A 15,785-nucleotide genomic window follows, 5' to 3' on the forward strand; every position below is an offset into this window, starting at 1 on the left:
AATACTTTACACACTGCCTAAAAGTTAAGCCTAACTGCTTTTGCACTAAGTTACCAGTGGGTTAAGCTCAGGCTGGTGTAGTGACTTTTGTGGTTCACTCTTACTAGGATTGTGGTTGTTGCCTGAGTGGGGCTTCCACCCCATCAACCAATAGCACACTTTCTTATAGGGACTTATTACTTGGGTAGAACTGACAACTTCCCCAACTAATAATCCATTTTCTTATTGACATTTTGTTTTATCAATTTGCAGTGGCTGCAATTAATTATGCAGTAAATACATTCAGTAAAATAGATAATGCATGTTATATACAGTTCTCACTACAATACTAAAACGCCTTTTTTTGTTTGTTTTTTAGTTTACAGAAGAAAATGACGGAAAACTGAAGTAGATGGCTGTCAAGTTTTAACTTTTTTACTCTGGAGAAATTTTTTTCGAAGAATGGTTCAGGTTTTTGGAATTAATTGCCTTACAAATTAACAGCTAACTCTGGTATATTTTCATGATAGAGCATTCTTTGGGTACTCATTTTATGTCTAGTAGACATGTCTGTAAATAGCAGAGGGTTGCATAATTTTAGGATTGTTTGATCACAGTTCGAGTAACTTGAATACCTAACCTGTAAAATGTACGGTTAGGTTTTGTGACTGCTTTTATTTTTAATTCAACGATTGCATTTTAGTTTGATCTCTGAAACTGTTTTTTATGATGATTCTGCAAGACTTGCGAACAAGAGTCTTCTCTTTAAAGTCCAAAAACATTTTGCACTCAAATATTCAATTTAGGTCAGGGCTGTCCAGCGGTCCTGATCAAAGTCAGATTTTCAGACCAATTTCTGACTGTATGAAAGAGGTTGATTTTGATTTGTTGCTTGTTCATTTCTTTTTAGTGGTCATTCTGACAATCTAGCATTGATTTAGCCCTTCTTGCACTTAATTTGGATACCCCTGACAGTACGTCCACACAATCATTTGTGAGTGCAAATGGCAGATCCTTATTCAGACTTATACTGCAGGAATATACTTTGCCATATTGAACATAACACTCCGTAAATCAGTACTAGTATGGTAGATGTTTTGCAGTTGCAGGTTTTAGGAATGTTGCTGTTCTGAGTGGATTTGCAGGTGCAAATGTTTTTAACACTCCCAAAGACACAGCTTTGTAGCTAGTCACAGATATTAATGGCAACATAAAGTGACAAATTGTCATCCGGCGAACAGTATGCCACATCTGGGTTGGGTAAAAGGATAGAAATGACTAGGTTTCATAGATTCTCACTTGTTAGCGGTGGGATTTTAGATGGTCTGAGAGGAACAGCACATTTAGAAGCCATATGCTTTTGCAAGTTTACTTTTGTATACTGTACAGTGCGCCCCCATGCAGATAAACCACACAGATTGAAGAATTTGTCAAACAGCTTTATTTTGATGCACTTTCTCATTTTCTATTTTTGTAATTGCAAGATCTTTATGCAGTGATTTTTCATTGTTTACGGTAATTAAGATTGCATCAGCATGATTGCCTTTGGACTAGTGAGTAAATAAGCTCATTCAATTTATCAAATATGTATTTACAGCAGATAAAGGATTACCCAAAGATGGTAAACCTGGTTTCCGACGACATTTTATGTTGCATTGTTCACATCTTACAATCATCATTGTATTGACTGAAACTTGAAATACAAGTGTATTTTTCTAATTTTTCAAAAAAATTGCGATGATTACTCAAACTGAAAATATAAATTCTACTCATGCACCTTTATTTTGGATACTTAATATACAGCCTTAAGGCTTGTATTTTTCAGTTATTGATTGAGAAAGTTATTTGTTATAAAGTTGCTAAGATCAAGTTGATTATTATTTTTTTTTTTTAATTCATAGCTTGACTTTAAGACATTAGGAAATCTACTGTATATGAACACAGCAAATGCAGATCTCACGCTTATTAGGAGGATGAGAGAACACACTCAGGTTTCGGCAAATCCCTAGCTGAGTTCCTGTAGTAAAATGCTTGGAAAGAAATTGGTGGCTTAACCTGTTTTACGTATAAATGTCTTTGTGTTTTCATCTGTGCTAGACTGCCAAAAGTAGGGCTACCCCTGCAAGCACCCACTTTGCTGGCTTGTCTCTGCTCTTTAGGTTGAAAGTCCAAACGTATGTTTGCCCTCTGTTTTTTGTTTTGTAAATGGGGCACTTGTACGTGTTTTTTGTCTCCTGTTTATCCACTGGAATGGCTCTAACGAAGATGACTGGCATTGCTGGGGTGAGAGCCTGTAGACATGCTTCAGCGATGACACCAGACTGGACATCCCACCTTGCACCTGAAATAACAAATATGCACAATTGTTTTAGTTAAAATGCATTTTCACTGTGGATATTTACATGATAGTTTATAAGTGTTATATTTTTAGCAATAAAATGTTCCCGATATTTGAATGCTTTTTTGTCAGTGACTTGCTTTCATTATTAAAAAAAAAAAAAAAGTAGTTTAATATTTCAAAAGTGGCAGAGATGGTGATGGGAATGTTCTTAGTTGTAGAAGTAGAATTAATGTGACATGCTTGAGCTATGGAGTCCAGTTCTGACTTGAACTTAAAATACCCAGATCATTTTCTTGTGCCTTTCTTAATGTGTAATAATCTTTAAATTATCTTGCTGATATTGTGTCCCCTTCCAAATTCTCATGGTTCAAAGGTCATATAATGGCTGCAAAACTCAACATTCTCAACAGTAAACATTACAAAAACGAAACGCTAAGCTACGTTACAATTTTATTTAAATGCGTCGTTAATTTGATTTTTTTGTTTTTCACTGAAGATAATAAAACAAATACATTTGTTTAAAACGTTCAAAGCTTGGAAAAAGCTGATTGTGCAAAGTAGAAGTGCTTCAAATGTACAGTACTCTGTATGAAATAGTAAGATACAGAGATTCAGCACAGTGTAGGCACCGTTTTACATGGGTACAATTTTGTTAAAAAATTAAAAATGCTGGAAGACGATTGTGCAAAATGGAATGATATAGATATGAAATACTCTATGTAAAATACAGAGATTCAGTGCAATGCTGGCAAAGTCTTGCATTGGGGGGGGGGCATGGTGGTACGAGGGGAGATGGGAAAGGGACTTGGGGAGGGTGGAGTAGCCGTGCCGACCCGTCCTCCCAATCAGTCAAGTCTGGGTTTTCCCCTTAAAGTGCATAGAGAGCCAGTCCTTGGCCATGTTGGCAGTGCAATCAACGGCTTGTGCAGATGGGATTATGATGCAGGATTCAGCCCGCATGAGCAGCTATCAACTAAATGGTAGCTATTTTAGTTTGCTCATAATAGAGTGATAGTGCTAACATAGATTTATGCAAGAAGGAAGTTCAGTACCTAGTATGGCTCAAATGTTACACGACCTGTTAGATGATTGATTTTCAGTTCTAGTCTTGTGAGATATTTCATCAGTCTACAGTTAAGCTGGATGTCTGAGGGATTGGAGTAAGATGTGATGGCCTGCCTACAGTAAGGCTACACCCTTGTGTTGAATGCTGGTCTTAGTATGGCTTTTTGATCCACCAGGTTTTCGCCACATACACAAATTTGATGCACCATGGTTTCCGGCGATTGTTTGCAAAGTCGACAAGCCTCTGTGCTGTCAGTATGTTTCCAAGGTGGAAGATATAGAAGTAATGGTAAACAGCCCAGGCGATATTTCATAAAATATCTTTTGGTCTGTGCTTTTAAGGTGCTTCCAGGTAAGATTGGGGAGCTAGCCTGTCACAGGGAGCTATTGTAAGCCAGGCATGCTGTGGTAATGAAAAAATGTCTTTGTTGCCAGTAACGAGGTGCTCTTGATTCTTCTGTTTACAATAGTCTTGACTAAGGAATAGTTGGTTGTTGTATCCCATTCATGAGCTAAGCCAAGGGAGTATTAAAAAGGAAGAAAGGTAGCCGGGGAGTGATCTCTGCTATGGATGTCTTTCCAGAGATAATAGATCAGTGTGCCTTTGTCGGCATTCTTTAATTTGTAGCAGAGTTTGATAAACGCACCTTGTCTGGCTAGAGTTTGTTTGGTTAGACCAAATTCTAATTGTAGCTGTGCTGGAGACAAGTGACGTGGTAGCCAGAAGACTGACTTAAAGAGCCTGATGATGATTTTGTCCAGTTGAGTGGCATCCCACAGTGCATCACTGCTGTAGGCTATTGTTAGAACTAATTGGTCTGTATAACTTCCAAAAGAGGTGTATATGTAGATGTTGCTGTTACAGACTTTAGCCCTTTGAAGGCTGCGGTGAGGGGATTGGCTTTCAGCTGCATAAGCTCCCAATGCTGCATGTTGCTTAAAGGAGCCTTGCCTGTCCAGTAGCATGCCGGTCATCCCCAGCCATTAAACATGGGAATAGGATGCTTCCCAACTTTCGAGCATGTGAATTTACCTGGGCAAAGCTCGTGGGGAGATCCGCTAAGAAAAGATTGAAAAGTATGGGGGCTAGTACGCACTCTTGTTTTAATCCCTAATTGGTCAGGATCTTTCTGGATAGATGAGCGCTGTCGCCAAGCTTTATTCTGACCCAGGTGTTGATATGGTGAAGGATAAGTGCTTGCAGGAGTAGGTCAGGTATTTTCCAATTGGCATGTTTGCTCCAAAGCTTTCTTCTTTCTACTTGGTCAAATATAGTCTATGAAGCGGAGTTGGGGAGTCTGTTTTCTTGTGTTGCTTTAACAATAATGATAGGGGCAGTAAATTTGATGTTGTTTCCGTGCCTTTTGCAAGCCCTGCTTGAGTGAATGGATGCGGCCCATGTGAATAGCTCCTCCAGGAGACAGCCAGCAAAATATTTTGATTCCACATCCAAAAGTGGTGATAGTTGATAGTTGGCAGGATTGGACTCCTTGCCGCCTTGATAGATTAGGGAGATGGTCGAACCTTTCCAGGAGGGGATGATGATCAGAGAGCTATGATCTCAAATACTGGGTCCTAGTTGTTTGCCCAGAAACATGTGTCCTCTTTGAAGATTGCTGATGGGATACAGTTGGGACTGGCACTCCGCCTCAGTGACTTCTAGACATTTGGCATTCAGTTGTTGCTGCCCAAAATTTCAAACGACTGGCGATCTGTGTAACACTAGTGTTATTTTGAAGCTTATGTAAAGTCATTGATTGATAAGCTGTAGTATTTTTTAGTTGTTTAATATTTCAAAAGTGGCTCACTCGCTGGGTAGCCAAAGTGCATTGAGAAATACGCACACCGTCTTCTTGGATGTTGACAGTTGCTTTTATGTTTGACAGTCCATTTAAATTGTTCAGTTTTCCAACATTTCTTGTGTTTGTTGGTGTTTAGAGTGTTTTGACCATATAGAAGTTTGGCACAGAGATCGTTAACCTCCCTTTTTTGGTCCCACCTGCATTTTCTATGTGAGGACTTCGCCTTTATCAGTTTAGCTTTCAAAGTGTAGTTGTCTGGTGCTTCTTGGTAAGCCGGAAGGCGTTTTAATTCTTTTTTTATTTTTCTGTGAACTTTCATCTTTATTGTTCTACGCTGTCTGCTTGTACTACTTCCCCGGGTCTTGCCTTGGGTGATGAATTGAATGGTAAATTGGTTCCAGGTGCTATGGGAAGCCCTTGTCTCCGACTGAAGGCTAGAAATGTGCTTTTTAGCAGTTCAGACAGTATGTAGATTTTGCTTGATGTCCATGTCAATCTTCTTGTTTAACATGTGAGTACTGTTGTGTGTTGCTCTGTCTAATGACGATGATCTGGTGTGAGACCAAGACACAGTTCTTGCGACAGATGGTTGCTTTCTACCCATGGTATTATTGAGAAGCTGGAGACAAGATGAATATGGGGGGGACGGAAAACACAGTGAAATATATTAAAGAGCTTATCATATGATTAGGAAATGTAAAGGAAGATGGTATGTTGGTTGTTAAGTGGGCGTCTCTGCCCTTTTGTTTATCGCATTTAGAGACATGATTTTGAATTTGTTCTGGAACAGACCACAAAGCATTCCGAGATGTTAAATTCTAATTGTCTTGCTGAGTCCAGAGCAGATTCCTATTTAGTCTCATGAGCACCTATTTATGTCCTTATTGATGTTTGTTCTTTTTCCTTGTTTTGATAAAGGAATACTTTTTGGATTGGACTGTATTTAACAATACACTGTACGGTATTGAGTAAAAGTATGTAAGGAATAAAGTACTCCCTGCCATAGATTTTAAGGATATTGCACATTACAGTGGAGTTCCATAACCATATAGAGGAACGAAGCTGAAAGCATAGTCCCTTTATAAGGTTATGGAGCGGCAAGGTGCCTTGCAGTATCCTTGTGTGTGCCAGGATGTACTTTATCCCATAAAATACATGGTCACATGAACGCTATTCCCACAGAACACCTAAATCCTTGGTGCATATCCCTTTCATGTGAAAGAAACCGCATGCTTGCAAACATGAAAAATAAAAATGCTGGCACAAAATTAAACACATCAAAAATGTGTTAGGTATTTGTTGCAAACAGATATCAGAAACAGTTTAATACAAGTCAGTTGGCTGATAGTACTGGCAAGAGACAATGACGGCAGAACCCGACTGTAGTAATTTATGATAGTCGAGTTCTGACGTCTTTTCCTTATAATCTGCAGCTGGTGCGTCAAGTCCCAGATTAAAAAAAAAATAATTATACTGATATTTATATGATCTGCATCAGATTATAGAATCCCATGCATTATACACTATTTATTATAACTACACGGACACTATTACTTTAAATATGTCTTATACCCCCAGCCCATTTTGGTCCATGAACCTGTAGTAAATATAAAATGCCAGAGTAAGAGGCACAACCAATTGTACTCTCTGACTGAGACAAACCCACCTTGACTGGGACAACACCCCAAATCCGTCGGGCAGCTCAACTGAGAGCACAAATGTTTTGGAACAAATTAAGACAACAACTAATATGATGGTGGTGACTACCTAATACCTCACTATACTAATAACTGGTACAAGGAACTGCAGCAGCCTTGACACTTCTCCAGATGCTGGTGTGATGTCACCACCTGGGCCTACTGAGCCAGACACACACACACCTCTACACACACACACACCTCTACACACACACACACACCTCTACACACACACACACACACACACACCTCTACATACACACACACCTCTACATACACACACACCTCTACATACACACACACACCTCTACATACACACACACACACACCTCTACACACACACACCTCTACACACACACACCTCTACACACACACACCTCTACACACACACACCTCTACACACACACACACCTCTACACACACACACACCTCTACACACACACCTCTACACACACACCTCTACACACACACCCCTCTACACACACACCCCTCTACACACACCTCCACACACACCTCCACACACCTCTACACACACACACCTCTACACACACACACCTCTACACACACACACCTCTACACACACACCTCTACACACACACACACACCTCTACACACACACACACCTCTACACACACCTCTACACACACACACCTCTACACACACACACCTCTACACACACACACCTCTACACACACACACACCTCTACACACACACACACACCTCTACACACACACACACACCTCTACACACACACACACCTCTACACACACACCTCTACACACACACCTCTACACACACACCTCTACACACACACCTCTACACACACACCTCTACACACACACACACCTCTACACACACACACACACCTCTACACACACACACCTCTACACACACACACCTCTACACACACACACCTCTACACACACACACCTCTACACACACACACCTCTACACACACACACCTCTACACACACACCTCTACACACACACACCCCTCTACACACACACACCCCTCTACACACACACACCCCTCTACACACACACACCCCTCTACACACACACACCCCTCTACACACACCTCTACACACACACCTCTACACACACACCTCTACACACACACACCTCTACACACACACACCTCTACACACACACACCTCTACACACACACACCTCTACACACACACACCTCTACACACACACACCTCTACACACACACACCTCTACACACACACACCTCTACACACACACACCTCTACACACACACACCTCTACACACACACCTCTACACACACACCCACCTCTACACACACACCCACCTCTACACACACACCCACCTCTACACACACACCCACCTCTACACACCCACCTCTACACACACACCCCTACACACACACCCCTACACACACACACCTCTACACACACACCTCTACACACACACACCTCTACACACACACACCTCTACACACACACACCTCTACACACACACACCTCTACACACACACACCTCTACACACACACACCTCTACACACACACACCTCTACACACACACACCTCTACACACACACACCTCTACACACACACACCTCTACACACACACACACACCTCTACACACACACACACACCTCTACACACACACACACCTCTACACACACACACACCTCTACACACACACACACCTCTACACACACACACACCTCTACACACACACACCTCTACACACACACCTCTACACACACACCTCTACACACACACACCTCTACACACACACACACCTCTACACACACACACACCTCTACACACACACCCCTCTACACACACACCCCTCTACACACACACACCCCTCTACACACACACCCCTCTACACACACACCCCTCTACACACACACCCCTCTACACACACACCCCTCTACACACACACACCTCTACACACACCCCTCTACACACACACACACACCTCTACACACACCTCTACACACACACACCTCTACACCTACACACACACACCTCTACACCTACACACACACACCTCTACACCTACACACACCTCTACACCTACACACACCTCTACACCTACACACACACCTCTACACCTACACACACACCTCTACACCTACACACACACCTACACCCCTCTACACCTACACACACACCTCTACACACACCTACACACACACCCCTACACACACACCCCTACACACACACCCCTACACACACACACCCCTACACACACACACCCCTACACACACACACCCCTACACACACACACCCCTACACACACACACCCCTACACACACACACACCCCTACACACACACACACCTCTACACACACACCTCTACACACACACACCTCTACACACACACACCTCTACACACACACACCTCTACACACACACACCTCTACACACACACACCTCTACACACACACACCTCTACACACACACACCTCTACACACACACACCTCTACACACACACACCTCTACACACACACACCTCTACACACACACACCTCTACACACACACACCTCTACACACACACACCTCTACACACACACACCTCTACACACACACACCTCTACACACACACACCTCTACACACACACACCTCTACACACACACACCTCTACACACACACACCCCTCTACACACACACCCCTCTACACACACACCCCTCTACACACACACCCCCCTCTACACACACACACCTCTACACACACCTACACCTCTACACCTACACACACACACCTCTACACCTACACACACCTCTACACCTACACACACCTCTACACCTACACACACCTCTACACCTACACACACCTCTACACCTACACACACCTCTACACCTACACACACCTCTACACCTACACACACCTCTACACCTACACACACACCTCTACACCTACACACACACCTCTACACCTACACACACACCTCTACACCTACACACACACCTCTACACCTACACACACACCTCTACACCTACCTACACCCCTCTACACCTACACACACACACCTACACACACACACACCTCTACACACACCTACACACACACACACCTCTACACACACCTACACACACACACACCTCTACACACACCTACACACACACACACCTCTACACACACCTACACACACACCTCTACACCTACACACACCTACACCTCTACACACACACCTCTACACACACACACACACCTCTACACACACACACCTCTACACACACACACACACCTCTACACACACACACCTCTACACACACACACACCTCTACACACACACACACCTCTACACACACACACCTCTACACACACACACCTCTACACACACACCTCTACACACACACACCTCTACACACACACACCTCTACACACACACCTCTACACACACACCTCTACACACACACCTCTACACACACACCTCTACACACACACACCTCTACACACACACACCTCTACACACACACACCTCTACACACACACACCTCTACACACACACCTCTACACACACACACCTCTACACACACCTCTACACACACACACCTCTACACACACCTACACACACACCTCTACACCTACACACACCTCTACACCTACACACACCTCTACACACACACACACACCTCTACACACACACACACCTCTACACACACACACACCTCTACACACACACACACCTCTACACACACACACACCTCTACACACACACACACCTCTACACACACACACACCTCTACACACACACACACCTCTACACACACACACACCTCTACACACACACACACCTCTACACACACACACACCTCTACACACACACACACCTCTACACACACACACACCTCTACACACACACACACCTCTACACACACACACACCTCTACACACCTCTACACACACACACCTCTACACACCTCTACACACACACACCTCTACACACCTCTACACACACACACCTCTACACACACCTCTACACACACACACCTCTACACACACCTACACACACACCTCTACACCTACACACACCTCTACACCTACACACACCTCTACACCTACACACACCTACACACACACACACACCTCTACACACACACACACCTCTACACACACACACACCTCTACACACACACACACCTCTACACACACACACACCTCTACACACACACACACCTCTACACACACACACACCTCTACACACACACACACCTCTACACACACACACACCTCTACACACACACACACCTCTACACACACACACACCTCTACACACACACACACCTCTACACACACACACACCTCTACACACACACACCTCTACACACACACACACACCTCTACACACACACACACCTCTACACACCTCTACACACACACACCTCTACACACACACACACCTCTACACACACACACACCTCTACACACACACACACCTCTACACACACACACACCTCTACACACACACACACCTCTACACACACACACCTCTACACACACACACCTCTACACACACACACCTCTACACACACACACCTCTACACACACACACCTCTACACACACACACCTCTACACACACACACCTCTACACACACACACACACACACACACCTCTACACACACACACCTCTACACACACACACCTCTACACACACACACCTCTACACACACACACCTCTACACACACACACACCTCTACACACACACCTCTACACACACACCTCTACACACACACCTCTACACACACACACACCTCTACACACACACACACCTCTACACACACACACCTCTACACACACACACCTCTACACACACACCTCTACACACACACCTCTACACACACACACCTCTACACACACACACACCTCTACACACACACCCCTCTACACACACACCCCTCTACACACACACCCCTCTACACACACACCCCTCTACACACACACCCCTCTACACACACACCCCTCTACACACACACCCCTCTACACACACACCCCTCTACACACACACCCCTCTACACACACACACCCCTCTATACACACCTACACACCCCTCTACACACACCTACACACACACACACCTCTACACCTACACACACACACACCTCTACACCTACACACACACACCTCTACACCTACACACACACCTACACCCCTCTACACCTACACACACACCTACACACACACACACACACACACCTCTACACACACCTACACACACACACACCTCTACACACACCTACACCTACACACACACACCTCTACACACACACACCTCTACACACACACACCTCTACACACACACACCTCTACACACACACACCTCTACACACACACACACCTCTACACACACACACACCTCTACACACACACACCTCTACACACACACACACCTCTACACACACACACCTCTACACACACACCTCTACACACACACCTCTACACACACACCTCTACACACACACCTCTACACACACACCTCTACACACACACACCTCTACACACACACACCTCTACACACACACACCTCTACACACACACACCTCTACACACACACACCTCTACACACACACACCTCTACACACACACACCTCTACACACACACACCTCTACACACACACACCTCTACACACACACACCTCTACACACACACACCTCTACACACACACACCTCTACACACACACACCTCTACACACACACACACACCTCTACACACACACACCTCTACACACACACACCTCTACACACACACACCTACACACACCTCTACACACACCTCTACACCTACACACACCTCTACACCTACACACACACCTCTACACCTACACACACCTCTACACCTACACACACCTCTACACCTACACACACCTCTACACCTACACACACCTCTACACCTACACACACCTACACACACACCTCTACACCTACACACACCTACACACACACCTCTACACACACACACACCTCTACACACACACACACCTCTACACACACACACACCTCTACACACACACACACCTCTACACACACCTCTACACACCTCTACACACACCTCTACACACCTCTACACACACCTCTACACACCTCTACACACACACACACCTCTACACACACACACACCTCTACACACACACACACCTCTACACACACACACACCTCTACACACACACACACCTCTACACACACACACACCTCTACACACACACACACCTCTACACACACACACACCTCTACACACACACACACCTCTACACACACACACACCTCTACACACACACACCTCTACACACACACACCTCTACACACACACACCTCTACACACACACACCTCTACACACACACACCTCTACACACACCTTCTTCTGCCTTTTAACAAGGCCCTTGTGTGTGGGCAAAGCAATATTCCGGGTTACCTGTAAATAGGCAAATATTTAGGAATCATCACCACTGTGACCAGCGCGGAACGTGTGATTCAGGCATCCACCAGCATGAGCAACCGGTATGCTTTCCCCACCACTCCAGTGGAATTTGAAGCATCAAACCTTTGGCAAGGGAATGTTCTCATACACTAGCCTTGCCCTGCACTCGATCAACAACACCTCCTGCTTGGCTGCTACTCCCACACATCTGGGGACTCTGTTGCCCATGTATTGCCTGGTGGTCCACGAAGACGTGCACACTTTTCTCCCATAGGCTGTACAAGAAGGCTGAGATGCAGTAAAAGTTGTCATTAGATATGGCCTAGGCCGGGCAATAGGCACCAGTGTGGCACTCAGCTGATCTGCCTGGAAGACGTCTATGGGCTTCTCTAGAGATGTCCAATGTTCTCTCATTGCATGCACTTTTATTGCGCATGCCTTCTCGGCAAAAAAGCAAAGTCAACCCTCAAGTGATTAAAAGATAGCAGGGCCAAAGCTTGCTCTTTGGCCCTTCTGCCCTAACCATTTCGCCCCATCTGTGTCTATTGTAGGGGCTACCAACACAGTCAGCACCAGCATTTGCAAGCTGCCGTTGCATGCAGACGCCGAAGTGACTTTGTAGCCAAGACTGTGATTCACACAGGCAGGTTGGACAGCAGGGGCAGCTGCCGCCAGTCCCCTGTCCCTCCAGCTTCTGCAGATATCTTTAGTGTGTCCTTCCAAACCCAAAGCCACTCTGTCAGAGGAAGGATCTGGGATTTTCTCCCAGGATGCAAGCAATCACCTTAGACAAGTGGGTCCTTCGAATAGTCCATAAGGGCTATTCCTTACCATTTACTTCCACCCTGTCACCACCCTCAACTCAGCTGATGGAGGACCATCCGTCTGTATTACAGCAGGATGTGAAAGCCCTTCTGGCCAAAGCAGCAGTAGAGCGCTTTCTTCTTCAGAACTACACTGGCTGCTGTACCCACTATTTTCTGGTAATGAAGGAGAATGGAGGTTTCGGTCCTATTCTAGACGTGCACCCTGTGAATGCCTTCCTGCTAAAAGACCAATTCAAGATGCTCATAGTGGCCCAGGTCTTGTCTGCCCCTGACTCTGGATGGTAGTGTTCGAGCTGCAGGACGTTTAAGTCTGCATTCCTGTCTGGCAGACCCACAGGTGTTCTCATGTGGGGTAGAAGCATTTTCAGTTTTTAATGCTCCCATTTAGCCTCACAAGAGCCCCTCTGGTGTTCATGAAAGTATGGCAGTGGTGGTAGTGCATCTTTGGAGGTCAGGGGTCCCAGTCTTAACCTACCTCACCAACTGTCTGCTAAAGGTGGGCTCGCCTAAGGCAGTTGTCACCCACCTCCTGATTAGGCAAACCTCCTAACTTCCTTTGTGTGCTAAAGTCTTGCCCAACTCCTTTGCAGTCGCTCCCGTTCATTGGAGGTACACTGAATGAAGTGCAGTTTTGTGCTTTACACCCAAAGCAGACAGTCATGACATTTGTGCTATAATCTCAGTGTTTCAGCCTCTGTCTGCAAACTCAGTCAGAATGATTGAGGCTGCTGCGGCTACTAGCCTGTTGTATCCTGTTGGAGAAGCAGACCAAAATGGTATATGTAGGATCTGCAGTGGGTCCTGAAATTCCAGTGGACTCAACACCAGCGGGATCTGTTCGATCAAGTCCAAAGTTCAGAGGAGACTGCAAGAGACTTGCTGGACCATGACACGGCCCGCAACAAGCCCCTCCCCTTACCCAATGCAGAGCTGGCAGTGGTGATGGATGAATTACTTCTGGGTTGGCGAGTCCATCTAGGGCAGGTGGAGATCGGGGCATCTGATCCACATCAGTGTACTGGAATTGCGGGCCAGCCGCTTGTCTTTGAAAACCTTCCTGCCATCCATCGCAATGAGGCTGGTACAGTTGCTCAGTGACAACACCACCGCCATATGGTACAGCAACATGCAGGGCATGGTGAGGTCGATGCCACTGGAAGTGGTTGGTTCAACAGGAGATTTTACTGGTCGCAATCTCCTGACAGGATCTGAAAAAGCAAGGGCAGACAAACTCAGTGGTGGGGGCCTACCGGATCATGAGTCGAAGCTTCTCTTGGTGGCGTAATGGGGTGTGTTCTGCAAATGGAGAAAACCTTAGCCAAAGCTTTTCACCACTTCAAAGAATTCAGAAGTCAGCGATTTTATGCATGGGAGTTGCCAAGATGGTCCTCTGATCAGGCTGCTGCTTCTGGAGAATCATCTGACACAGCAGCAGGGCAAGGCCCCCTGCATCCAGATCTTCTGCAGTCTTCTCCATGCTCAGAGATGGAGCAGCCGCAATTAACTGCATTCAACTGCCCTCCTGAAGTTATTGATCTCATTTTAACAGCCAGACGTATCCCCAATCAAATCAGTATACCCCTACCATTGGGAAACATTTTTGGCTTGGTGTGGTACTCCGCACATTGACCCACTTAAGGCTAGGATATCTGAAATATTGCTCTTTGT

The 15,785-nt window shown here is 45.3% G+C and overlaps 2 protein-coding genes across 3 annotated transcripts in view; one reads left to right on the forward strand and one right to left on the reverse strand.

Moving 5' to 3' along the window:
* The window catches only part of CDCA7L (cell division cycle associated 7 like), a 143,356-nt gene extending 140,921 nt beyond the window's left edge, over window positions 1–2,435 (forward strand). For both annotated transcript variants that reach the window (XM_069211467.1, XM_069211468.1), the window contains exon 9: window positions 359–2,435. In XM_069211467.1, coding sequence (XP_069067568.1) covers window positions 359–386 — 28 coding nt within the window. In that variant the 3' untranslated portion in view covers window positions 387–2,435. The remainder of the gene's footprint in view (window positions 1–358) is intronic.
* DNAH11 (dynein axonemal heavy chain 11) overlaps window positions 1,398–15,785 on the reverse strand; it is a 2,866,633-nt gene continuing 2,852,245 nt past the window's right edge. Inside the window, exon 82 of the mRNA XM_069211469.1 lies at window positions 1,398–2,320. Within this exon, the coding sequence (XP_069067570.1) occupies window positions 2,073–2,320 (248 nt within the window). The 3' untranslated portion in view covers window positions 1,398–2,072. The remainder of the gene's footprint in view (window positions 2,321–15,785) is intronic.

Source organism: Pleurodeles waltl, chromosome 10, assembly GCF_031143425.1.
Source record: "Pleurodeles waltl isolate 20211129_DDA chromosome 10, aPleWal1.hap1.20221129, whole genome shotgun sequence".
Lineage (NCBI taxonomy): Eukaryota > Metazoa > Chordata > Amphibia > Caudata > Salamandridae > Pleurodeles > Pleurodeles waltl.